Source organism: Glycine max, chromosome 4 (genome assembly GCF_000004515.6).
Source record: "Glycine max cultivar Williams 82 chromosome 4, Glycine_max_v4.0, whole genome shotgun sequence".
NCBI lineage: Eukaryota > Viridiplantae > Streptophyta > Magnoliopsida > Fabales > Fabaceae > Glycine > Glycine max.
This window is the reverse complement of record NC_016091.4, coordinates 9,519,577-9,547,373: the sequence shown is the minus strand read 5'-3', so window position 1 is coordinate 9,547,373 and position 27,797 is coordinate 9,519,577. Positions and strand designations below refer to the sequence as shown.

General features: G+C 31.8%; 1 protein-coding gene and 1 non-coding gene across 2 annotated transcripts; one reads left to right on the top strand and one right to left on the bottom strand.

The window, feature by feature from the left end:
- Positions 1 to 7,097: 7,097 nt before the first annotated feature.
- Positions 7,098 to 10,804, bottom strand: LOC100819297 (uncharacterized methyltransferase At1g78140, chloroplastic). The gene is made up of 8 exons (XM_003522754.5): positions 10,515 to 10,804; positions 10,296 to 10,408; positions 10,047 to 10,187; positions 9,716 to 9,800; positions 8,903 to 9,096; positions 8,655 to 8,766; positions 8,176 to 8,283; positions 7,098 to 7,591 (listed from the first exon to the last, which is right to left on the bottom strand). The coding sequence occupies exons 1-8, from the start codon at positions 10,677 to 10,679 to the stop codon at positions 7,451 to 7,453; spliced, it is 1,059 nt and encodes a 352-aa protein (XP_003522802.1). The 5' UTR covers positions 10,680 to 10,804; the 3' UTR covers positions 7,098 to 7,450.
- A 9,578-nt stretch (positions 10,805 to 20,382) lies between these two features.
- Positions 20,383 to 20,455, top strand: TRNAK-CUU (transfer RNA lysine (anticodon CUU)). Its single transcript has one exon. It is a non-coding gene; the product is annotated as a tRNA-Lys (tRNA).
- Positions 20,456 to 27,797: the final 7,342 nt, after the last annotated feature.

The window sequence follows — 27,797 nt, the reverse complement described above, 5'->3', positions numbered from 1 at the left end:
TTACTGGGGAATCAAATCCGAAACTGAAGATAAATTGAGAGACTAAAAATGCAATTTTGCCTTAATAAAATTCAATAATCACAATGATAGCATTGTTTTACAATTCAAAATACTTACATCATTGTCAATAATCATAAAATATAATAATATTGTGTTAGATTGGATTGAATTGAATTTTGGTCAAATCCAAAACTCCAAATCCATCACCCAAGCCAATTATAATCTCAGTTTCATTAAATTAAAACAAAACAAATCCAATAACTCAATTCAACCCATAAAAATCTAATTGGATTGGGCGGGTTCCTAAATTGGGTTCGATTAGAAAAAATTAGAAAGTATTATGTGAAAGAAGGTATTAACTATAAATAAACATAATAGAATTAAATACTTAAGATAAAGCACACCATACGAGTTCGACCAAGTTGTTAATATGTTAACAAGATTAAATCATTCGGGTATTGCCCGAGCTCGATTCTTGATAAAAATATTTTTTGATCAGACTTTACTTACCTCTTAGCCAAACACTAAATTAGTCAAAATATTTCTCCTTGATGAACCAAAAAGTTAAAACCAAGCAAAATTATACAAGTTAACGAGAATGAGAATAGTTACTAAAAATATTTTCATTAAAAAATAATCACATATAATAAAATGGTGGATAACATAAAGAGTTTAATAATTATGTAAAATGATTTTACAATCTCATTTAGTTATAAATTATTATTTATATGACTTTTAAAATAACTATTTTAAAAATTAACAAATTAGTCATACATAATTATTACGATTAAATGATTATTTAGAATTATTTATTTTACACTAATTTGCATATTTATTTTCTCAGAAATAAAATCTTATCATTTATACATCTTAAACGATTGTTGTTGTGATTGCTTTGGGAAAACATCAAAATTTAGGAAGCCTACTTGTGTGTAAACAAATAAATGGTTGAGTGGATGAGTTCTGCACTTCTGCTATATGACTCTTAATTAGCTGCGAAGCATCTATCAACGGAAGGGGAGGGAATGAGTAGGGGTGTTTGCACGTATTTATCATTTATAAATTTAAATTGATTGAAATCAAGTCAAACTGATTAAGTTAGATATTTTCTGTATTTGAGTTAAATTTGATCCAATGCATTTATGTCCATCAAATTCTTCATTGGGTCACAGTTTTAATATCCGAATCTGTTGGTTAATTTGTAATATTATATATATATATATATATATATATATATATATATATATATATAAATTTATATAGATTAATTACTATTATTATCATGTTTAGTAACTAAGAGTAATATCATCTTTTCTTTTCTTAGTTTTAATAATTTTACTCGATTATTCTCATTAAGACTTCAACTCTCAACTAATTATAAAATATCTATTTTGTTTTTTAATTTATTTTGAATTATTTTAAATTTAATTAAAGTTTCCACGGCATTACTCTTTGACTATTTAAGAACATTAGAATTTTCAAATTGTTATAATAGTTTTAGTTTTTGATTTTTTAGGCTTTGTAAGTGTAGTTTTTGAACTTGTTTATTATATTTTAATTTTTAAATCATGTTTAACACACTATGTTAGTCTATGTAATGATGATGATAATAGTAATATAATTCCTCCCTTGATTTTTTCTTTTACGATTTGACTACACATAACAATTATAAATAATATATTTAATATTTTATTTAATAAAAAATTTAACTTATAAAAGATATTATTTAAAAAAATAATAGACGAATTAAAATATTTTGATGCTTTGAAATAATCTAACTCAAACCATTTACAAATAGATTAGTTTAGGTTGAATTTTATTTTTATTTTTTTATTAAAAATCAACCTAAACCAATCCATTTAAATTTAATTGGATTAGATTACAAATTTAATCAAATTCAACTCAAATGGATTCACATGCACCTTTTGAAATGATAATAATTTTGATATTTGGAGATATAAGTAGCACATTTTCTAAATGTGTTATTTTTTTTTCAAAAAAAATTCTAAGACACTGTCACTAATAATATCTGTTAATGACTAAAATTTATTTTAAAAATATAAATTATATATGTTTCAGCTCTTATTTAATAAATTATATTCATAATTTATAATTTTAAATAAATTTTAATTAATAATAAATAATATATTAAAATAAATACGTTAAATAATGTGCTACATACATCTATTATATTTGCTAGCTGAAAATTCTTGCGGCAGCCGCAACTTGCAAATTGCCGCTAACCTAGTAACACTATTCGTCTGTGTGGTCCATATGGCTACCTAAAAGTTTGACTTCAGCTATAGACACCTTCTCGTTGTTTTATGACATTGGGAGATTAAAGAAAAGAAAGAAAGAAATAAATAAAAAATGTGTATAAATATCCTAAATGAAATGAATGTATTTTTTCTCTCTGATTCTATTACATCTTACGTTACCCTTGAGGCCTTGAATATGACCTCCAATTCTAGGTAATGTTAATCATGCATAAGTTTATTAAATCAGAAATAAATGTCTTAGTTTTTTTTTTTAAATTACAAATATTTTTATTAAAGACAGTCATGTTTGATTTGATTAAAATTATTATTAGTAGTAAAACTCTCTTCTAAATATTTAATATAGCTACATAGCCATAAACATCTTAATTTGATGTAGCTCAATGAAAATAAATAATTATAATAAAAAATAGGTTTTATGAATAATATTATTTATACAAAATATTATCTCGTGTCCAGCTTAGGGCTATAGTCATATAGATGTTTAGAGTTAGTTATTCTGTTGAGTATGTATAGGATTGTAATGATTATTTTTAGTTGTTTATGGAAAGTAATTTCTTTTAGAGAATATGAAGACACTTAAAAAAGTGAATTTTTTTAAACTATATCTTTTACACTCAAGAGTTACACTTTGAATTCCAAACCACTTATTTTGGGAATCCAAATATATCACCACTCGAATCAATCATTTGGTTAATCGCTTTTAATACAACTAGTTAATTGTAAACTCCGAAGTGTACTAAGGCCTAACGTCATTTGTCCATTTTAGTCGTGTGAATAAAATTCTAAAAGAGTAAAGGCCGGCCTTATTCATTATGCCAAAACACTTGTCAAACTCAACTCAATTATAATTTTATGGATTGAATTGAGTCATTGGATTAAGTTGGAAGTTCTTTTTTACACTCAATTTATAATTTGGTTTGGGTAACGGATTCATGTGTTTCAAACCCAATAAACATGACTACATAATGAATATATAAAAAAAACTAAATATCTAATTGTATGGTTTCTTTTAGATTGTGAGTTTAAAAAAATAAAAATAATATAATTATTATTATCCAATATAAAGTAAATTCACACAAACTAATGTGTTGTTGATCCAAGTGGAATTCTCTTCTTAAGTTAGATCTCAAGTTTAAATTTCATAGATAAAAAAAATTATTAAGAGAAAAAACTTATTAAAGATAATCAACTAAGTTACTTAATGTAATTTTGTCAAAAAAAAATCTGATGAATACTTCATACTAATTTTATGGTGGCCTAAAAACAATTTGTATAAATAAAAAAATAAAGTTAAAGTACACTTTTGATCTCTAATATCTTATCTGCAATTTCGATCATTTTTTATTAATTGTGTAGTTTTAATCTTAAATAAAATTTATAATTTTGAAAATGATAAAATTAATTGACGGAAAATTTAAATCCATGACGTTCTCCTTTTCTTTCACTGCATAAACCACCAATCCACTTATTATTTAATTCATAATATAAATGCTATATTATGTATAACAAAAGTATATATATATATATCAAAATACTTAATTCAATGTTAAATCCACTTTAAAAATAATAAGTTTAAATAATAAAATAAATATAATTTATTAATAAATAAATTATATAATTTATTATTTAATGCATTTTTCATATAATAAATATAAACATACAATCATTTTGGCATTTCATCTCATTACCTCGTTTTCTTCTGATTTTTTTTCCACACATAACTAATATTATATTATTTATTTAATATTATACTATTTATATTATTTTAATATAGTATATGTGATGTAATAGAAAAATAATAGAAAGATAGGAAGATAAAATATTATTTTCTTTTCCATAAAATAATAAATATAAACATACAATTACATTTCTCTTCTTATTTTTTTTTTATTTTTCTCCTACATCACTTAGTCACTTACTATATTAGAACAATATCAAAATTGAGTATATGTTTGTATTTATTGTATAAAAATAAATTAAATAATAAATTCTATAATTTATTTATTAAATTTTCTTATGTTTAAATTTTTATATAAAGTATAGTTTATATACTATGATTCAAGCATGTTAAGTGGGTGTATGGATTAAGATTGATAAAATTAATTTTAAATGAAATTAATTTTATAAAATTGATTTTGGTTAAAATTAATTTGAAAATAATATCATTTATGTTTAAATTATTTTATTATAAAAACAACTTAAGAATAAAATTCAACCCAAATTTTTGAATAAATACAAAAATTATTCAATATTATTTCAATTTAAAATTAATTTTAAACAAAAAAAAAACAATTTTCACCCAGCATATTAAGATATATTCAAAATTAATTTTAGAATACCCAATCAATTTTTCAACTTAAAATCAAGAGTAGAGCATACATCATCTTCTTTCATCACCTGAAGTCCAGACTACTAAATCACTTAGTGCGTGAAATGTGTAAATAAAAGAAGAGGACACACACTGAGAGGACGTGGTGACATGTGAGTCTCACCCAATTGGAATCACTATGGCCCATGCCAGAGAAATAAAGAATAATCTGTTCTCTAGTAAGGATATCACCCTCCCCCCTCCAACTTTCTCGCTCAATTTCTCCTCTGCGCTACTTTGTTTTCTCAGTTTTCAGTGTCATGCTATATATGTAAGAGTAAGTGACACAGCCATTAAAAATTGTTGAACTGCTATTTATTATCGCACTTCGATCTTTTCCCCCCTCTCTGTGCCTCCCTTCGGCATGAAGAATAAGCATAAGGAGCTGTGGAGTATAAGTAGGCATAACTTCTCTTCACTTTTGCTTTTGTCCTATTCTTCTGATTTTTAATGATACTCATTCTATTAATCTCAAAATCCATATCTCTGCCTTTTTTTCTTCTTTCTATTTTCCATTCTCTTCCATGGTTGCGACTTTAATATTGTCCTTTTTGGTTAGTAAAACAAATGGAACAAGTTCGGGAATTGTGTCACTTATTTCTCCCCATGTTATTATTGCTCTCTAGTTTTTATATTATTATTATTGTACACAAATACAAACACAAAGGAGTAAATGTATTACTAAGATATTTAGATAAAATAATTTTTAACATATATATGTATGACAATAGTATTTTTAACATATATATGTATGAAAATAATTTTTAACCTGTCCGTATACAAGTAAAGAATACCTAAATTTTTTAAACATCAATGCTCTTTATCTTAAAAAGTATTTTTTTTTATAAAAATAGGAAGAGAAGAATATTAGAAGAAAATATTATTATTTGTAGTGACCAGCGAAAATACTTTTTTGTTTGTGTCCTTTTTTCTAAAGAAGGAGAGACATATATATCAACACAACTCAACGTGTAGTATCTTAAAAAACAAAAAAACTACAGCACACTCCGTGAAATTACATGCGGGAGAAATACGAGCTTACCAAACCGATTAAAGTTAAAACTAATCATTAAGCTTAAAAAAAAATCTTTTAACGTTAAAAAAATCAAAACAGAATAAAACAACTCTCCTTCACTTATAAAACTGCTAATGTTAATAAAATAAAATATTCACCTAATATTCAATCCCAAAAGGAGTTTAATGGATTACGAAAAGATTGAGTTGGGGAGCAGAATATATTTAGAAAAATTGCTTAAGAAAAGGATAATATATATTTAAAATATTAAATTACAAATAAGATATTTACCTACATTCACTACTCGATATAATTAATATAACTAATGAAACACAATAATTGCATCAATAATTACTACATAAATGAATAAATCAATCTATAAATTTATTAAAAATAAATTTAATAAGAATAACTAAATATAAGTTATACTACTATATAAATAATGTTTATGAGATTTACTGACATGCATCTACTTATTTTTTAAGAGTTTAAAAGGAGAAGGCCTAGTAAGTTACACCTTAGTGTATTTTAAGAATTTTATAGTAAATATTATTTTAAATTTACTTAATTTCTATAAATTACATAAAATATTTTTTTAAAATAGTATATATATTAGTTTATGATTTTTTTTAAATCACAATAAAATATGAACGATTTTTTATATATAATAATTTATGAATTTATATTAAAATAAAATTTTATAATAAAAAATACATGTAAAATTAAATATTAAAGATTAAAGATTTTATTTTAATTTATAAATTTTTATAATTCAAAAAAAATTAATAACTTTTGACTAATGATATATATAAACTAATATTCATAAAATTAACTAAAAAAATAAGTGTCTTAATAATTTATTGTTTTATCTTTAAATAAAAGGTCATGAGTTCAACTCTCTAATATATCATATCAAAGTCAATATTTGACTTTAAATGCTTAACAAACAGTCAACTAACGACAGAACTAAAATTGTTTATTTTAAAAAATAAAAAAATTAAATACCTTGGTTTATAAATATAAGAACCAAAATCATAGATTTAAAATTATAAAAAAAATTAAAATTACAATTCAGCCTTAAATTTTAGTGAATATTATACATATATATATGTATATATATATATATATATATATATATAAATATATATATATATATATATATATATATATATATATATATATATATATATATAACATGTCACGAGTCATGTTCTCACCTTAAACCTGCTATTAGGAATAACAAACATATTCTTGATATTTTGTTTGTAAGAATGACCCATAATGGTCAATCAACCTATGAATCACACGAGCAGGGTGACAAAAGAGACTCCCTTGGCCTTGGTTTTAGCTTACCTTCCTTTGAGGGAAAAAGTTCCCTTGTTTAAATGCAATATAATCAAGTACAGATCATCTGAAGTTTAAAAACATTGAATAGTAAAGAATATCCTTATTACTCCGATCTCCAGTGACAGAACTGTAATATTTTGTGTTATATGAATCAAATCCTAAAAGAAGTTAAAAAAAAATTGAAGAAAGAGTAACGATATTTACATATATCTTTATGACTTGGACACCCCATATGAGAACGATGTAATGCAGAAATTTATGTATAAATATCATTTCTCTAAGTGAAGCCTACTTTATATTACCAAGTCAAACTACAAATTTGAACAGATCAACATGCAGCATTTTTATCTGCTAACGATTCAAAATGATTAAGTAAAGAAATGTAGGCTTCAGCAAAATGTGTTTAGAAGGCAGCAAAGAGAGCACCAGGAAACTCAAACCTTAACTGGGCTTTGTAGCAGAGATCATCACAAAAAGCCCATTTCTAATGCATTTAAATCCAACTAGCCCACATGCCCTGCAGAGATCTTCAAGTTCACGTTCAGAGAGAAAGATGTAGCTCCCAGACACTTGCCTTACATTCTAAAACGTGAACAAATTTCCATTATTCAAAACTTACAGAAATAAAAAAAGATGATATGAAAGTTTCTAGAATAAACATTCATTTTTTTGACTGAAAGATTGAGTTGAGATTTGAGAATACTGTAATCCCTCAGTCGTGGAAATTGAAATCAAAATCATGCTTCCAGGAAATTGAAATCAAAATCATTCTTCCATGCACAAACGCAATACTGAGACTAAATTGATTTCTTTTTATGATATGGAGAAACTAAAATAATGCTAACTTCCATTGATAAACTGAATCGAACCTAGCATATCCAAATTAAGAAAAAAGCAACAAAAAACAACTGAACAAAGTAAATCTTGTTACTCTCACTGAGTTTATCAATTCAGATAGAGCATGCCAACACTTATACAAGAATTCCAAGCAATTTTTTTTATTATACAACAAACTTATACAATTTGTTTTACAACAAAGACAAAACAGACAAGTGTGGAATAAAACGATAGATGTAATGGAGATAGATATAAAAAATAATACCGTAGAAAGTGTCATAAAAAAATGTATTTATAAATAATAAATAATATAATTCAAAGTTTTATACCTGCCGCAGGGAACTTAAAAATGGGATAACAGAAAAAGGCCCATCAAGTATGTAAGTGGTTGCGACAAATACACCTCCAGGTCGTAAAACACGACTTATTTCAGCTACCTGTTAAAATATATGACACAAATTACGGACAAACAGAATGAAGTTACAGACTAAGCAGAGTGATGCAAGGCACGACCAGATGACTAAACTATGCGTACTGCAAAGTGACAAATCAACAGAAGAAATTTATCCACCTTGCAGAAGAAGCTTATTTTTAAAATCAGCTAGCATCATTAAAAGTATGAAATACGTTCTTAGTTGATGCTGACACAATACTGCATAAATCTTTAGGGATTGCATTTACAAAAACTTTGTAAACATCTCATAAACCACGGCTAAATGATTTTCCCTAAGCCACTGCCACAGATATTTTAAACAAATGAAACATTTTTCTGCAAAATCAAGACATTAATGAATAATTATTCACTTACAGCAGCTAATGGTGAAGGCCAACAGTGGAGAGCTGCGCCTGCATGTACAGCATCAACAGAACTGGAAACAAAGGGGAGCCTAGATATGTCTGCTCTAACCAAGATGAAGTTCCTAAAAACAGAAATATTAATTATAGTTGTGATTGTAATATGAATAAAAGAATGACTTAAATAGTTGCATTAGAACTTTGAATTCAAAAGTTAGATATAATAATGTTCTAATTAATTTAGAAATATAAACTGTGTACTCTTTTGGAAAGTTCTCTTCCTGCTGAATGAATTCATAACATTGCTGCAACATGTTTTCTGAGTAGTCTAGAGCAACAATGAAAGAAAACAGTCCACTTTTTGCAAATAATCTTGAAAATAATCCACTTGCACAACTAGCATCAATGATATTTCCTCCCAATATTGGCTTTAAGAAACCCTTCATCAATTCAAACTGCAGTCAAATTCAGTAGAAGGCATGATTGACTGTTAAATCACATCAAAAGAAAATGAACATAAAGTAGTCACACATCTACAAGTTAATTCTAATATAAAAGTATATAACACAATAGAAGACAGATTCATTAGTATTTCAAAGAATTTCATCTTATATATTTGCAGCACCATATCCAAATTCATAATTCTTTTCACCAATCGCGCAAAGGTAAATAAGACAAACTGAATGATAAAGGTTTCAGGACATTGAACCTAATGGAGGTGACATCAGTGAATAATTTTTGCTTCCTCATGGAGGCGAGTTAACGATCTGAGGTTCACAAGCTAAAGTCCTTATTTCAATTATTAGGATATGTAGCTTTTATTTGCAAATAATTAAGTTTTAACTTTGCATTTACTACTTAAGTACTTATATATAGTCGATGATGCTCCAGTAAACTCTAAATGAAGAATGACTATTATTCCAATTGGATAGTAGCTTATTGAAGAAAAAATAAGCTAAAGGATAAACAACAGGACTTGTCAATGAGAAACCATTAATTAAATTAAAAAAATATATATATAACGTGGGTTCATCAAGAGGGAATTATTATTAGGAAGAGGGACATTTGGTTAACCTCTTTCTCAGGACCAGGAAAACCACCCCACACAGAAAAGGTTTGACGCCAGCCCCTCTCATAGAGAAATGATATCAATGGCACCCTGATTCAACAAACAATCAGTATGCATAATAAAAGTGGCAAATTTAGTTTCAAATTCAACTCCATAGGATTTAGACAACAAATTAGACATTATTAGCACTAGTTTGTTCATATCCATGCGACATCTATGTCCAGTGGTACCTAAATTCGCTAAAACTGAAAAATGATATATCAAATAGTGTAGGAACACGATTAAAAGGAAGACAAAAGCATTTTAAATCAAGTAAAAGAAAGGGAACTAGAATGCCTGAAAAGCTCTGTGGAAGCTGGCATCGATTCACCATAGCTCTTAGCTCCACCTGTAGCGGTGAGATCGAGATGCGTTTGGTTACCAATATATGTTTTCTGACAGGTGCTGCATTGAAAACTAGATCCAGTGATAGTATCTCTGCGTCAAAAAATCATCCACAGCAACCAGTGAATACAAATAAACATATGTGGCCAAATTCATAATACATATAATGAAAGGAAACAATCGATTGTTGAATTAACTCACACGGAGAAACCAGGATCACCGTTCCATGTCAAGGAATCGTAACATACGGGACAAGCCAACGAATTGCTGCTTCTACTGCTTACGTCCTTTTCAACTACTACTACGTTGGATTCCTAAGCACAAAATTACGTTCCTCACGCAAGTGTTTGATAAAATGTGTAAATGAGAAATAGTATGTGTGTAATAAGGGCACTGGATTGGAGGGAGAAGAAGTGTTACTCTTGGATTGGTTTCGGTGTCGATGAAGGACGTTGAAGAAGCTCGAAATTGAAGTGGAAGCTTTGCAGTGAAAGCAGCGCGTGAGAAGAGGCGCGTGGGGTGCTTGAATGAAGAGAGAGTTGGAGTGAGCGTGTACATACCGGAAACTGCTACGCCTATAGCCATCACCGGTGAGGTGGCAACCGGAAATTGGAGTCTCTGCGGATTGGTATGTCGTAATGTCAAACGGCTTCAAGTTTCCAGGATGTGGACCGTGACCATCTGACGTGTGCCAACTTATCACCTGAAATATTTTATTTTATTTTTTAACCAACGGTCGCTTTATAAAGGTTTAATTCTGTTTTTTTTTTATTTCCTTCATAAAAATAAGAATTTAAATAGAATATATTGAGATTTTTTTTCCCCGATGATTGTACTGATATTAGACCTTTTGACTTCATGTTAGACTACCTTAAAAAAAACTTCAAACTAGACCAATGAATAAAGAAAATAAAATAAACTTTATGATTGACATCACAATGTAACCAAAAAATGACATGCCAATGACTCAAGCAATTATTGTATTCAAACTAAATATTTTTAAGCTATTTTTTTTGGCAAACTTAATCAAACAAAAATTGAGAAAAGTTGAGTGTTACAATAACCAATGGAACCAAATGTGTTTGACAAATTTGTCGTTGTTGTTAATATTAGAGAAAAAAAAAACAAGTGAAAGAATTAGATAAAATAATAAATTTTAGAACTATTAAGTGGACATGTGAAAGAAATAAAAGTTAGTAAGAGCCTGAAACTATTTTCTATCTCATTTTTTATAACCTTTATAGTGTGTTTGGATGGAGTAATTTAGTAGGGGAAATCATTTTTTCAAGAAATTTAAAATGATTTATGATAAAATAATTTGTTTTGATAAAGTATTTGAAATGAGATTTAATTTTTGATATTTTTATGAATCATTTTGATTGACTAAAACAGTAGGATTTCAAATTCTCTAAAAAAATATAGAATTTGAAATTCTTTTTTCAGAGATGCTTACTCTAACTTATGTTCTTACTTGCGACTCTTTTTCGCTCAGCACTCACAACTATGGGTGACCAAAGTTTTTACGGTCGATTATCGATATAAGTTATTTTTCAATGACGTTGACCGGGATTTTTTCGGTCAGAATTATTTTTTATGATGTCAACCAAAGCTATTTTTTTACCAATATTGACTAAGATTTTTTTTAGATGATGTTGGTTAGGGTTATTTTCTCACTAACGTCAGTCATGAGAAATTTTTGCTAACGTCGGCCAAAGATTTTTTTGGCCGTTGTCATCCAGGATTTTTCAGTTGATGTTGACCAATGATTTTTTTGGCTAACATTGACTAGATTTTTTCTACTGACATCGGTCATGACTAACTTTTAAGTAAACACCTGTTAGGGTTTTTCAGCCAAAACTATTTTTTAGCCAATATTGGCTAAGGTTATTTTTTAGCCGATGTTAATTAGGGTGTTTTGGCTGATGTCAACTAGATTTTCTTAGCCGACGTCGGTTATGATTTTTTTTGCTGACATCGACTAGGTTTTCTAGCTAACATCAGCCAGAGTTATTTCTTAACCACATTAGCTAAGTTTTTTGGTTGATGTTGGTTAGGGTTTTTTTCTGCTAACACCAGCTAGGTATTTTTGACCGACATCAGACATGATTATTTTTAGTCAACATCGACTAGGTTCTTACGGTCGACATCCACTAGGGTTTTTTCCGTCGACATTGGTCAGAGCTATTTTTTAACCAACATCAGCCAATGTTATTTTATAGTCAATGTTGGATAGGATTTTTTGTCCAACATTGGTCAGGGCTATATTTTTTAGTCACATTTGACTAGGGATTTTTCAGCCAAAGTTGACCAATGATATTTTTCAGCCGACATCAGGTAGGTTCACTACTACAAATACAAGATTCTAAGTCTATTCTATATGGCATTCTACGACGATTTTGAACCGTCTTAAAAAGCGGTGTCGTAATATTGCACATAATTTATAATGACGATTTTGCAACCGTCTTAAAAAATAGAGATTTGGAATCAGAATCTTTCCTTTTCGAAAGTAACTTGTCTTAGTATGATTGACTTTCTAAGACGGTTATTCAATAATCGTCTTAAAATGTAATAGATACTAAGATGGTTTTTATGACAACTGTCTTAATAAGTCTTCAACAACATGCGAAATCTAAGACGATTCATTGAATAACCGTCTTAAAATGTAATAGATACTAAGAAGGTTATTGGATAACCGTCTTAATATGTTATCATCATCATGCGAAATCTAAGACGGTTCTTGAATAACCATCATAGAATGTCTAACTTTCTAAGACAGTTATTTAAGAACTGTCGTAGTATCTTTTTTTTCCTGTTATTAACTTTTTTTTGGCGTTCTTTTTTTTTTTTTTTGTGATCTCTGGTAGCTTTAAGCAAAACACAATATATTGATGGAAAGAAAGCAAAAGTAGTATAATCATCAATTTCAACAATTATAAAATCATTTAGTTACATAAATAATTTAACAATTATAGGACTATTGTACAATTTGTAAGCTTCATGGCATGTATGTAATCTATACAGCCCAATAGCACTTACAATATGATTTTACTTCTAATTCTTAACACGAAAATGCAATATAAACGATATTTTAACAACACACAATTTACCCAATTTACTCAATATTTGAAATGGTAACCTAACACCCTCAACTAAGTTGATGACTAGTCCAAGTTTAATAACATTGATATTGCCCCTCCCCCCCCACACCTCGTACCCTTCTGCCCCAAACAATACTAAGAACAACATAACCAAACATTATGGCACAAGATTGCCACTTCAAAGCACAAAAAGTATAAATGAAGCTTGCAATGAATAAATTTTGGCTTACCTTTCTATTTCATAAAATTTCAAGTAGTCCAATGCTACTTAGCCTTAAGGGATGGCAAACGATCAGTTCTCCTACTTAGCCTTGACCATATCATGTTTAGCAAGAATGATGTCCCTACAACAACAGTTAATAGCATTGTCAGATACTCCAACAGTTACAACATGCATGAGGTACGAAAACACCTTATTGTAAACAATGAATGAAAATTGGAGATTAGTCCCCCACCATCACTTTGGAACCCATGAAGTGTTGTAAGCAAAAGAGAAAAACTGGTGGCTTCACATAAAACCTTCTGAGCATATACATTAACTCCCAGGATCTGCCAATATTCCCATAATCACATTTTGCATAAAGGGAAAGTCGATATTGGGATCCTGAAGCACTAGTACCCATTCCACTTTTCAAAACTTCAACCAACATACCTATATTTAGTATTCATGTCTTGAACAAGATTATTCATTTTATGAAAAAAGGTTAAATAAATTTACTTGCATGCCTCATCAATAAATTCTACGATAAATGATATAAAAGAATTTAGTAATTATTATATGTTAAAATATTTTATTTTGATATAATTAAGATAAGATAAAAAAAATACATCAATATATATCTTATAATAAAAAATAAAAGATAACCCAATAATATTATTTTTAAAAAAAATAAGTTTTTCTATGTAGACATATGTCAATGTCACGTGATAAATTTAATATGTAATACATAATATATCTTTTTTTATTAGTAATATGCAATAATACATCTAAAATTAAGTATATATTTCTTATATGATAAGAACAAAAAAGTATGATATTTTTTTTCTTATATAAAAAGTAAGAGATAATATAAAACCAGACATTCTTTCTTCTTCATTACTTTTTCCTCTTTACTTAATGGTTGTTTGAATCCAAGTTCAGCTGTTGCCATCTCTCTCTCTCTCTCTCTCCTTTGTGCAGCCAAACGCTCTTCAAAACTATAAAAAATTAAAGTTGAAGAGCTCAAGGTCAGAGATTGCAGTAGGTTGCTAACACAACTAATCAGTACAGATATGTATCTCTAAACCATAAAATAAAGGGAAGTAGATATAAATGTAAAATATCAACAAGTAGTAAAAAATTTTCAGTAACAATTTTCAAATAAATATCATTATTCTCTTTTCTTTTGGTAGGAAAAAAAGTTGAGACCTTTTACTCTTTGAGTTAATGCAGTTTGATCCTTACTACTTGAGATAACCCTAATCATGGTTGTTAAACTCGCGATTCTACGTAGAATCGTGAAGGTTCCATAAACTCAACTCGTAGAATCGAATCGTAAACTCGTAAGAGTTTACTCAAAAGGGCAGCAACAGAACCCACTACCCAAAAGGAAGCAACAAAACCCACTACCCACCCTTGATGAAGCCAAAATTTCAATTAATAGATAATTTGTCCATGTTCGGAGGACCACCTTAGCGTTGTCAGAATTCAACACTAAGCATCGTTTCAAACTTTCAATTAACAGATACTCCCTTAATTTAGCAACAAAATCCAAAACTTAACACTACAATAAAGCTAACAATAGCCTTGCCAGAATTTCCATTAACAGATACTCCCTTAATAAGCATCATTTAAAACTTTCAATTAACAGAGATGAATTAACAAAGAAACTTTGAGAAAGAAAACACCTTAGCGTCGTGGAGCAAAGCTTGGAGCTAGGTCAGGAAATGAGGGCTTTCGACGAGTGAGGGCTTTCAAGTTTCAAACAATGACGAGGACCACCACGATGCGATTAGCTCAACAGTCCAACACTCCAGCACGATAGCGATGATGACAACCACCACGACGCGAGTAGCTCAGCGAGAGTCACTTTGGGGGGGGGGGGGGGGGTAGTAGCTTGAACAAGGTAGAGTGAGTGAGTAGAGAGAGTCGCGAGAATCAATTTTGGGGGTTGTTGTACGACGCCGTTTCGAGTTTTCATAAACTCGTGGACTCAGAGCAGACTCGCGAGTCTACCCAAACTCGTTTGAGTCTATGCAAAATCGGACGAGTCTACTTCGGTTTCAGTTCTACTTCCGATTTAACTCGCCAACCCTTAGTAGAATCGTAAAATCGAAAAATTTTATGATTTAAACCGAGAGTTTAACAACCATGACCCTAATATCACTATATTCTTGACATAACTAATCAGGACAACCATGTACTCAAAAGCACAAATCCCAGTCAATCAACCAATTTTCCTTTTCCAAGATAAAAGGCTTAGAATTTCCTATTCATAACACTTCTTTAAATAGTTTTAAGCAGCCTCTACAGGTATTGCAATCAATAATTAACAAGCTACTGCTAATGATATTGATTTATAGAAATACTACTGTTAAATCTATGTAGGTGTTTTGATTTTTTATGCATTCCCACTAAATGGGTTTAATAAAGTACATGTTGAGGAAGAATTGTGCTATTCGTTTAACCGCAGTCATATCTCCAGTTGGGACAAGAACACCCATTTGAATCATTGATCGAAGGACCTACATCAGTACACAAGCTTCATTTGGTAAGTAATTTAAAATCAAGAATGGAATATCATGCTAGAAACACTAATGCTCTGTTTGGATTAGAAGTGAAATATAGAGAAAACTCAAACATACGTAAGATGAGACAACTCAAAAACCACTAAGCAATTCTAAGAACAAGAACGCACAGGGTTAGCATGAAAGAAACCATGTGGTAAAATATTAAACCTAAAGCCAAAGTACATTTAATTGGGTTCCCTTCTCTGATTGAACATTTACTGTTATAAATATGCATACAGTAAAACATTAATTACCAAGACTTGTAGCAGCTATTGGTTCATACTCAAAATGATCAAACACACCAGCTAAAAGACTTCCAAGTTCTTCTTCGAAAATAGCTATAGCAGTCTCTGAGGGAAATGGAGGAAGTTGATCCTGAACCCAAAAAATAAGCTAACTTAGGCTTTGAAGAAATGAAACCTTAATATGTTTTAAACTTCTCAATTTAACCTTTTTCTTTTGTGAATGTGTGTGTGTGTTTGTGATCTCAAAATTATTGTCATCAACTTTCTAAACTCCAAATGAAATTATAAATACCATAAACAAAAAAGTAGATAAAAAAAGGAAATATAACATAAGCACAACACAAGGAAAGAATCTTATAAGTTCAACCCAAAACTCCAATTCAACCTGAAGTTCAGACAACTGGTCAACATATTATTGTGGAAGAATGTCCACTCTTGTGGAGAATTGCTGACCAACTTTGATAAATGTAGGACCTAATCTCATAATGCTCTCCTTCAGCCACATGGCAAGGGCATTTCGCCTTGAGGTTTTCTTTTCCTCTGTCATTCCTCCTATAAATAATATCTTTGAGTCAATAAAAAACAAATAGTCACATTGTTGAAATTCCTAAAAATTCAATAAAAATTAAAAAGCACTTCAAAAATTTTGTGTTAATAGGTTTATTTGTTGTTGTCAGGAAATGATTTCCAAACAGGCAAAATTGATAAATATGATAAATTCATAACAATAAGATTAACTTTTGAGGTCAAGCATGCACTTGGGCATAAATAGCATAGCAAGAATCAACTCCGGCTAGCATAACCAACCTGCCATACTTTATAAACTTTTATACTTCAAGTTCATATGCATGATAAGCAACAAATTAGATCCAAACTCTAAAGGCATATAGTGACCCTGCAGGATTCTAAAGCTAAAGAAAAACATCTAAATTATTAAATTGTGACTATAACATATAAGTAACAAGTGGCAAACAGGAACTTTAAATACATAAAAATACCAAAAAAAGCTAGTATTCCATGATTTCAGAACCAAAGGGTGAATAAGAAAATAGTAAAATACACAGGGTTGACATACTCCTTATTTAAATGATTGATCTTAGTTTCCATTTCCCACACAGCTAAAAGTAAACTTCTCTACCATATGTTAAAATTACTTGTTGATGCTATATGATTGCAATTACTCAAATGCTCGCCCATTAAAATATAATATTAGTATTTTAACATGTAGGAAAAAATGCTTAATTGTGTGAGTATTAGCATTATTGATTCCAACATCCACTACTGATAGAAAAAACATTGAATACATTTTGCATTTGTTTATCAAATCCATAAAATAAACATATAATGGAGCCCAAATGCCTCCCAAGTCCCATAATAAGTATTCTAAGGGTCACTTCAACAGATTCATGAACACCTCATTTACACCATGCCAAGCAAAACAACAAACCTTTATATGAGAACTTGTGATTATTCCACCAAGACTTGAAGATAAATGTTATAACAAATCCCCAAATCTCCAACGTCCTCTGGATCATCGAGTAAGTCTTGAACCTGCTCCAGCGACCTCCAGGTGCAACTGCCACCTGCAAAAAAGAAAATCACAAGTTCTTCTCACTCATTCAATCTAACAACACAGTCACACTTATCAACATTTTATATACTAATACTTATACATAAAACATTCTCTTCTCACCAGAGTTGCCAAAGGGCAAGTTATTTATAAACAAAACACACATTAAAAAGAAACAAAGAAAAGAACAACCCAATCTCCAAGTACCATTTCTTTACACACTCCTATACTCTGCTGAATCCTCAAGCCAAGGGAAAAAAAGAGGGGCTTTTTTCATCCTTCGTCAAAGAATATATAACTCATCTCTATCCCCAAAAGGCATAGTAGGGTGCAGTAGTATACATAGAGAAATCAATCACCTCCACGCACATAAGATCACTCACTCTGTTCAGCAACGCTAAACCATGCCTGTAACAAATAAAAAAAAATTAAAGTAAAACCCTAAACTAACAATTCTTATAATTCCCTTTTGGCCTCTCTTTATTACTTCTTTCTTTTATCAATAAATGTTAATAATAATTAGTTTTGGCAAAAGATTCGAATGTGACATACTTAGGACTTGTTCTACTGAGAACCTTCTAGAAAGCTCTTTACACAACATCCTACGAAGAAGATCCTTGGCCGCAGGTGAGACGGAGCAGAAAACACGAGTTGGAAACCTCAAATTGGCTCGAAGCACGGCCTCGAAAATCTCCACGGGAGAATCACCCCAAAATGGCACAAACTCGACCAACATTTGATAGAAACGACACCGGATACCTTTCACTGAAAAAAAAAACTGTATCTATCATCCAACAAATTCAATGGCTAATAACAAACACAACAACGACATTGTTGGAGTAAAATGCATGCAGATGCTCACTTACCAGGCTGACGGTGGCTGGAGAACACAATTGGACTCATAGGAACGACGCGCCTAAGTAGTCTTCTCCCCACAATATGTTTGAGTGCAGCAGCTCGATGTAGCTCAACGCAGTATGTTTGAGTGCAGAAGGCCACAGCGCGCGAGCCACCTGAGTTAATTAGGGTTACTTAAACGAAGATGGTCCTTCAACAAACCCGTCTTTGTTTAAGTTTCCCATAATTACAAAAATGTCACGGACTACCATTCTAAGACGGTTATGTACGACCGTCTTAGAATTCGCGATGTAAAAACAAAAAACATTGCTCCTAATTACAAAAATACCACCGTACCACATTCTAAATTGGTTATGAATAACCGTCTTAGAATGTGCGTCGTAAAAAGGTTCTTTTTTAGTAGTGGTTCTATTGGTCAGCATCGACCAAGCTATTTTTTAGCCAATATTGGGTAGATATTTTTGTCAACGCCTGTTAGGATTTTTTAGGCCAACGTTGGCTAAAAATAGCCTTTGTCAATGTCGTTTGAAAAGATCCTAGCCGGTGTCGGCCAAACAAACCTTACCCGACGTTGGTAAAAAAAATCTAATCAACATCGGCTAAAAAATAGACTCAACCAACATTAGCCAAAAAATAGCCCCGGCTGACGTCAGCTGAAAAATATTTCTGACATACTTTGACAAAAAAACGCTATTTGATGTCGACCGAAAAATAGTCTTGATTAATGTCGGTTTGAAAACATCATTAGTTGTGGTCAGACAAAACAACCCTAGTTAAAATTATCAATATTTTATATTTATAAATTATTAAAAATTGAAAATATTTTTAATTAATATTTTAAAATTAGATTGTATTTTTTTTCTATAAAGTTTAATATTAAAATTCATTTATTTAAAATATAAAATTAAAATTTTACATATGAAAGAAATTGAATTACCCTATCCAAACAAAGAATTTAAAATAAAAAAAATTTGAATTGATTTATTCAAACAAAACATTTGAAAAATAAAAACAATTTAAATTCTAGCTAGACATTTCAAATTCCTTAAAATTTTGAAACTTCTTATCCAAACACAAGATTATAGTTTTGTTTAGTTTTTCCCTTTTTTAATGTTTTAGTGAACCAAGCCACGACCATTATAAATAGGGCAGATTGGTTATAATTTTCATTCCATATATATAAAGTGGATTATCCCACTCTCATTTCATTTTTAATATGCTGATGGTGGAGCTTCCAACCTTTGCAGGCACGCATTCTTATATTTGCAACTTCTAAACTTGATAATATTAACCTACAAAAGAGGAGAATACTAGCTTGCAAATATCATAATGCTAACATGCAGAGGTTGACATTTTTTTTATTAGGCCCTGAACAATAATTTTTTTTAATTGGGACATAAACTGATATTTATTTTTTAATTAGATCCTTATTGTTAATGGCATGGATTCAATTAAAGAAACAATTATAAGTTCAAGAACTCAATTAAAAAAATAATTTAATTAAGAACTCAATTTAAAATTGCTAAATAATTAAAAAAATTAATTTAAAATTTTTATTTTAATTGAAACAACTTGATATTAGACATGGTAAAATGGGGATAACCTCCTTTTGGCTAATCCTTTTATGTTGCAAGTTAGAAAGATCGACTTATTTTCCTTCTAGAGTGTGCGTGAAATTGCTGTCGTGGGATGCATGTCAAAGTATCCAGTTTCTATAGATAAAGTAAGCTTCTAAATAATTTCAGGTTGCCCGTCTAGCTCAGTTGGTAGAGCGCAAGGCTCTTAACCTTGTGGTCGTGGGTTCGAGCCCCACGGTGGGCGTTTATTTTTTATTATTTTGTTTCTTTCTGTCCTAAATTTATATGGTGGGCGTTGTCTTGTCTTTATCCTCCTGCCGACATATACATTATTATATCCCTTGTCCCAGACTCTTACACGGCACAAACCAAAAGCCATGATAATGCCCTTTTTATTTGGATTTCATCTAATTTAAATCATTGTTGATTTGAATTAATTTATGTCTATTTATTGTCTTATAATAACAATGTACTGGCTAGTGATATAAAAAAACAACAACAATGAACTCATAATGTATATATATAATTACATTACGAGTACATTGTTATTGTTGTATATATATCTTCTAACCTCTATTTAGGCCAATCAATCAAATACAACTACAAACTGAGAATTGTTGAAAACTAACAACTACTTTGTTTTTATCCATCTATTTCCGTATTAAATTAAACCCATCTTTACCGAATCTCTTTGCTATAACGCAATCGAAATGAATACGACTCGTGCATTACCAAACTGATAATTAAGCAATATATTATTAAAATCAAAATTCGAAATATTGATTAATTTGGAACGGATTAAAACATGGAGGACCACTAGCAACTAGCAAATTTTTTTTGTCACCATTCTGCTATCAAACTGTTTTAATATTTGGGTTTGATAATTCTACTCCATATGGATATTGGCCTAAACTACTTATGAGTTCATATTTCTTCACAAATTTAATTTAAATTCTAATACTAGGTTGTGCTTTGAGGTGGATCTAAACATGTGACTTATACTCTCTTTGATAGTCTCTTCTTCTAGTTTGTGGTTGAACAATAAAGGGGTGTGATACTTGTAAAAATTCGACATTGAAGCACTACTAAAAAAAGATGTTTTAACATCGTTAAATCTAAGTCGGTTTTTTAAAAATTGATGTAGAAAAATAAGCAGTGACATTTTTGAAATTAAATCCAACTTGTTTAAGACGGTTATATAAAAACCGTCTTTGATAAAAGGTGTTTACGTTGATTTTTAGAAAATCGTCTTTGCTTTTGTAATTACTAAGATGTTTTTTCTGTTGAGCGTCTTTAATTTTAAGTTAAATAATAAATTAAATTTTTATTTCTCGTGCTTGCAATTCCACTTCTCCGTCCTTTATTGCTTCTAACCTCTGTCCATTGTGCTTCTTGTGCCCTCGATCTATTGCTTCTTGTGTCTTTTTCTTGAAAACTCCAAGAACGATGAGAAGGATCATCACACCCCAAATCAACCAAAAGTCCCAAACTCATTTAGAGAAAAAATCAGATCGAGAAAACTCTACAACAAAAATGTTCATAATTCTCAAATCATGGCACCGAAGAAGGTAATTTCCTCTTTGTATTCATCTTCTTTTTCTTTTAACCACATCCATCATAATCAACCGTCGACGCCTCCATTCATCTTTGACCTCCCAACCATTGCTTAAAATCAAAATTCGAAATATAGATTAATGTGGTATAGATTAAAACATGGAGGACCACTAGCAACTAGCAATTTGACCTCCCAACCATTCTGCTATCAAACTGTTTTAATATTTGGGTTTGATAATTCTACTTCATTTCAATATTGGCCTAAACTACTTATGAGTGCATATTTTTTCACAAATTTAATTCAAATTCTAATACTAGGTTATGCTCCGAGGTGGATCTAAACATGTGACTTATACTCTCTTTGATAGTCTCTTCTTTTGGTTTGGGGTTGAATCACAAAGGGGTGTGATACTTGTAAAAATTCGACATTGAAGCCAGTAATGGGTTAAGTAATGTAACAATGTATTAGAATAAAGAAGTTACCTTGAGGAGATTTATGATATTTATTTAGGTGTGGGATGTTAAAAATGTATAAGGATAATTGTGAATATATATCTTCATCTCGACATAAAATACCAAGAGTCCTTAATTATGTAAGCCCTTGATCTATGGGTAGATCATGTTGTTTTTCAGGTCACATAATGTGATAGGAAATAGAAAAATGATGCCAAATCTTATGAGAGGGTACATTAGCTACTTTTGTGGACAGTTATAATGGGTCTAAATTATTTGAAGCATCTCATATCAATAGGTATGGAAACTAAATTAAATTTATGGGCTTCTCTTTGACCTGACCAAATCCAACTTTGATGAGGAAAATGAGTTTACATTCAGGTTTGAGTTTTTTTCACTTAAAAAAACTAGGATTTGGTTTGGGAATGTAAACGGTGGCTACTCTTGAACCCGCTCTGTCGTATATATATATGAAAATTAAATTATAAATTAATTAGTATAACAATTAAAAAAATTTAATTTAACTCTTAATTAAGTATTTTATTTTTGAAATTAATGCAGAGAGAAGAGATCATGTAGTTATTTTAAGAGTAAGTTTAATATAGTTACTCTCTGTCTTTATAATTCATTTTCCTTTAATCTAATGATTTTAATAAATAATTCATCTTTAATTTGATTATTAGATTAAAAGAAAATAATGAGTGAGAATGAAAGATAATTTGATCACATTTTGTATATATATTCACAACCTGAACGAGAAGGAGATTGAGTTTTAGTTTTAATTTTTAATCCTAGCTTTTCTTAAATTCAATCCCAATTTGTCTCCTTGTCATTCTTACAGACTAAGAACAAATTATTTCAAAGACTTTTAACTAGATTAATTAATGTGTCTCGACCACGGCCAAAGCATATAGATAATATTAATTGCCAAATAGGTCACCCGTATTTCGTGAATATCTAACTAACTATATTAAACATGTATTACATAATAATAACTTGTGATTTTTAGAAATCACGCTCATGCTTAGGAGTCCATTCCTCAAGAAGTCGTGTTCATTTTTCTTTTGAAATCAGTTACTCTCTTCCTAATTATGTTTTGTCAAAGCCAGGATCATCATAGGTTCAGACGGTTGTATTATTCCAAAATCAAATAAAATGTAATACACATTGCTCTATTGCCTAATGGAAATTATCAATGGTAAAATCCAAAATATATACTAAACTCAATAAAGCTTACTAGCTAAGTGATCCATAAATGCTTGACTCGTTTATCCTTTACTTGTTGTAAGTTTCTTCTCAAATATGACGTGCCATTTTCACAACTGAGTTTTAAAATTTTGCAGCCATCAAGCTTTTCTGGTGTCACTACCAGATCGACCTTGATGCAGATTTTTTAGTGAGTTCTTCAGTTAATTAGGATGAAAGGTCACCAGCTGGCAAGCCTTTATAGAAGATAAATGGAAGCAAAGATAAGATGAAATTGATGCTAATTAATTATCATAGACTCATAATACGTTTTTCTAATTAAACATGCACTAATACTTGGACTTCTCCCTACAATACAAAACCATCCAATTATTATGTTTTTTGTTATCTAAAGATTGTCATGATACATGAATAATGTATTCTTCAGGGTCCACAAAATATACGTGTCATCTTACATTGCATTACGAGACACCTGTCTACGTTCTATGCCAGCCCTGTCATAGAAGTATAGACGTTCGGCCCTTAACAGTCGGACTCCCCAATAGATAGGTTATCTCTAACCTCTTAATTATTTGAATATACCATAACCACTTTATCTCTTAGCAGATATTCAATTATTTACAAGTTACACATTATTTGTAAGTACTAAATTATCTACTAGCTTTTATCCCTAAGCTATATATTATCGCTTACTTTATCTATAAATTACCGACTATTATCTATAAGCCGATAATTATCTGCAAAGGTTATAACAACCCCTACAAACAAGGACCCGCACCTCCACTTCACTCCTATAAATATCAGGTTCCGTCGAACCCTTAACACATCTCAAGCACACTACGCACACCTGCTTGTGTACATTCTTATTTATTCTCCTAACTCATATACTTACTTCAACATTGGAGTACTTTGTTTTGCATGTCTCCCCTCTTGTCCTCTTAACAAAAATAACTCTCAAAGCCGACGTGTGAAGTCCAGGAGCCCACCTTAGTCACGTCCACCCTGACGTGTGCCAACTCCAGATTTTGGTAAGTATATCTGACGTCCACAAAATATACGTGTCATCTTACATTGCATTACGAGACACCTGTCTACGTTCTATGCCAGCCCTGTCATAGAAGTATAGACGTTCGGCCCTTAACAGTCGGACTCCCCAATAGATAGGTTATCTCTAACCTCTTAATTATTTGAATATACCATAACCACTTTATCTCTTAGCAGATATTCAATTATTTACAAGTTACACATTATTTGTAAGTACTAAATTATCTACTAGCTTTTATCCCTAAGCTATATATTATCGCTTACTTTATCTATAAATTACCGACTATTATCTATAAGCCGATAATTATCTGCAAAGGTTATAACAACCCCTACAAACAAGGACCCGCACCTCCACTTCACTCCTATAAATATCAGGTTCCGTCGAACCCTTAACACATCTCAAGCACACTACGCACACCTGCTTGTGTACATTCTTATTTATTCTCCTAACTCATATACTTACTTCAACATTGGAGTACTTTGTTTTGCATGTCTCCCCTCTTGTCCTCTTAACAAAAATAACTCTCAAAGCCGACGTGTGAAGTCCAGGAGCCCACCTTAGTCACGTCCACCCTGACGTGTGCCAACTCCAGATTTTGGTAAGTATATCTGACGCCCACCATGGGCTGCGGTAAAACATACCCTGCGGTCTCTTGTCATCTCTTTCTTTCATCCATGGTTAGCACTCAATCAGGCCTCAGACGCGAGACCCCTTTCGAAGGCTCTAACCTTCCACCAGCAGCCATGACAGATACAAATACTCTTTAGCAACTCCAAAACCACATTGTGGAGATGGAGCAAAGCCATGGGGAGGAGTTGAGAAAGCTAAACGCTGACCATGGTCACTTGGAGGCTCATGTCAGACGTCCCTAGGGGATGAGCACTCTGCTCACACATTGACTCAGGCAAATCTATAGACCAATGACGATGCGATCCTATGTCGTGTCTTCCCAACGTCCCTCAAGGGGGCAGTATTGACCTGGTACGGTGGACTCCCACCAAGATCCATAGATAGCTTCGACGCCCTCGTCGAACACTTCAGTGTGCAATATGCAACCAATTGGTCTTATCGCATGACTTTTGATGCCTTGGCAAGTCTACGACAAGTAGACGACAAGTCTCTCAGAAAATTCATTGATTGATTTGGGCATATAGTCGTCAAGATTTGAAATCTTAACCGCATTCCATGCTCCTTGCTCTACGGCCCAGCAAGTTTGCGAACAATTTGTGCAAAAAAACCCTGGTAGCATGGACGAGTTACACGAAAAAGCCAAGGACTACATTCAGATAGAAGAAATGTCCAGATTTAGGACAAAAGCATGACAAGCGAGAATAAAACACCAAGAATGACTCACACAAGTCGAACAAGAGACACAAGCCAGACAAGTGTCAGCCTTTCCCAAAAGGCCCAAATATGAGCATTACACACCCTTGATGGCCAACCGCACTATGATCCTTGAGGAAGCTTTCAACTTAGAGGTACCCATCAGGCTACCTCTAATGGAACCTCCCAGACTGGGGTTAGACGCGACCATATATTGCAGGTACCATCGCGGTATCGGTCATAACACAAAGGACTGCTAGGCACTGAAGGACAAGATAAAAGAACTTATACATGTTGGGTACTTAACCCAGTTTGTTAAGAGGCCAGACAACCACCAAGAAGGAGCAAGACCTGGAGGACACCAAGAGGAGCAACATAGGAATCACGATGCAGACAGAAGAATAGAAAGAACAAAAGATCGAGGCAAACAGAGACACCAGCAACAAAGGTGCAAACGACAACCTCCACAAGAACACGAACCCGTCCAACAAATCATAGGTGTAATCAACACCATTGCAGGTGGATTTTCCTATGGAAGATAGTCCAACCAGTCTCGTAAACGCCATCTTCACGCCATTTGGAACATCAACATCAACTTTTTCGACCCACCATCACAACGAAGTCTCCCTCCTATCACTTTCACATATAGAGACTTCAAGGGTATTAACCCCATCAACCAAGATGACCCCATGGTTGTCTCCATCATCATTGCAAACTTCATGATATCCAAGGTACTCATCAACCAGGGTAGCTCCACTGACATCCTATATTGGAAAACTTTCTAGAGGCTCAAAGTCTCGCTTGACATGGTCCAACCTCATGTCGATCCACTACTTGGCTTCGTAGGAGGAGTAAAGACCAGAGGCTACGTGGACCTAATGACCATTTTCGGTCAAGGCCAACTATATTTACTAGTTGATGCAAATACATTGTATCTTGCTTTGATTTCCAAGAAGACACTTAACGAGCTTAGAGCCATCGTCTCCACGTTGCATCTAAAGATGAGGTTCCCCACCCTGACGAGGGAGATTGTGGCTATCAAGGCAGATCAAAAGCAAGCAGGATAGTGCTACGCAGAAAGCCTAAAGGTGGCACCTTATCCTCCCACCAAGGAGCCTGCCAAGCCTCATCATACACCAGCTGAAGGTACTCAAGTCATGAGCGTGGACAAAAGGCCTCCAATCTGAGCCCTGAACGTCTACCAAGCAAGCATTAACGAAAAATTTGATATAGATCTGTGCGACAACACTTCTAACAGAGGCCCAAAGCCCATCGAAGAGCTCATCAAGCTGCAGCTCGAACCCAAACCTGGGCAATGTACGCAGCTCAATAGGGACCTCACCAGCCCTGAGCGCAGGCGCATCGCTGATGTTCTACATAGGAACACATACATGTTCACTTAGTAGCCATCTAACATGCCGGGAATCCACCCCAACATTATCTGCCACAAGCTCACCATCTGTCCCTAGGAAAAATCGGTATCACAAAAGAAAAGAAAGATGGGAGAAAAACGATGCAAAGCAGTCAGAGAAGAAGTGGACAAACTCCTCAATGTCAACTTCATTAGAGAAGTCAGATAGTCTACCTGGCTTGTCGACATTGTCATGGTCAAAATGGCCAACGACAAATGATGAATGTGCACTGACTATACTGATCTAAACAAGGCGTGCCCCAAAGATGCATACCTTCTGCCCAACATTGATAGGTTAGTCGACGAAGCATTAGGGTTCCAAGTGCTAAGCTTCCTAGACGCTTACTCCGGGTACAACCAGATCAAAACGCACACTCCAGACGAGGAGAAAATGACATTTACCACTAAAGATGTCAACTTTTACTACATGGTGATGCCCTTCGGCCTAAAAAATGCAAGCGCTACATATCAGAGATTGATGTACCGGATTTTCAAGCAGCAAATTTGACGAAACGTTAAGGTCTACGTTGGTGACATGGTTGTCAACTTAAATGATGTTAATTTAGCAATTATTTACTCAAAAAGTAAAAATTA

Bases quoted from the DNA above. Each gene is read 5' to 3' on its own strand.
- LOC100819297 (XM_003522754.5), bottom strand. From the start codon at position 10,679: ATGGCTATAGGCGTAGCAGTTTCCGGTATGTACACGCTCACTCCAACT. The intron at 10,409-10,514 runs GTAACACTTCTT...TTTTGTGCTTAG, and splicing joins ACACCGAAACCAATCCAAGA to GAATCCAACGTAGTAGTAGT. The intron at 9,097-9,715 runs GTTAACCAAATG...ATTTGACTGCAG, and splicing joins TTCCTGGTCCTGAGAAAGAG to TTTGAATTGATGAAGGGTTT.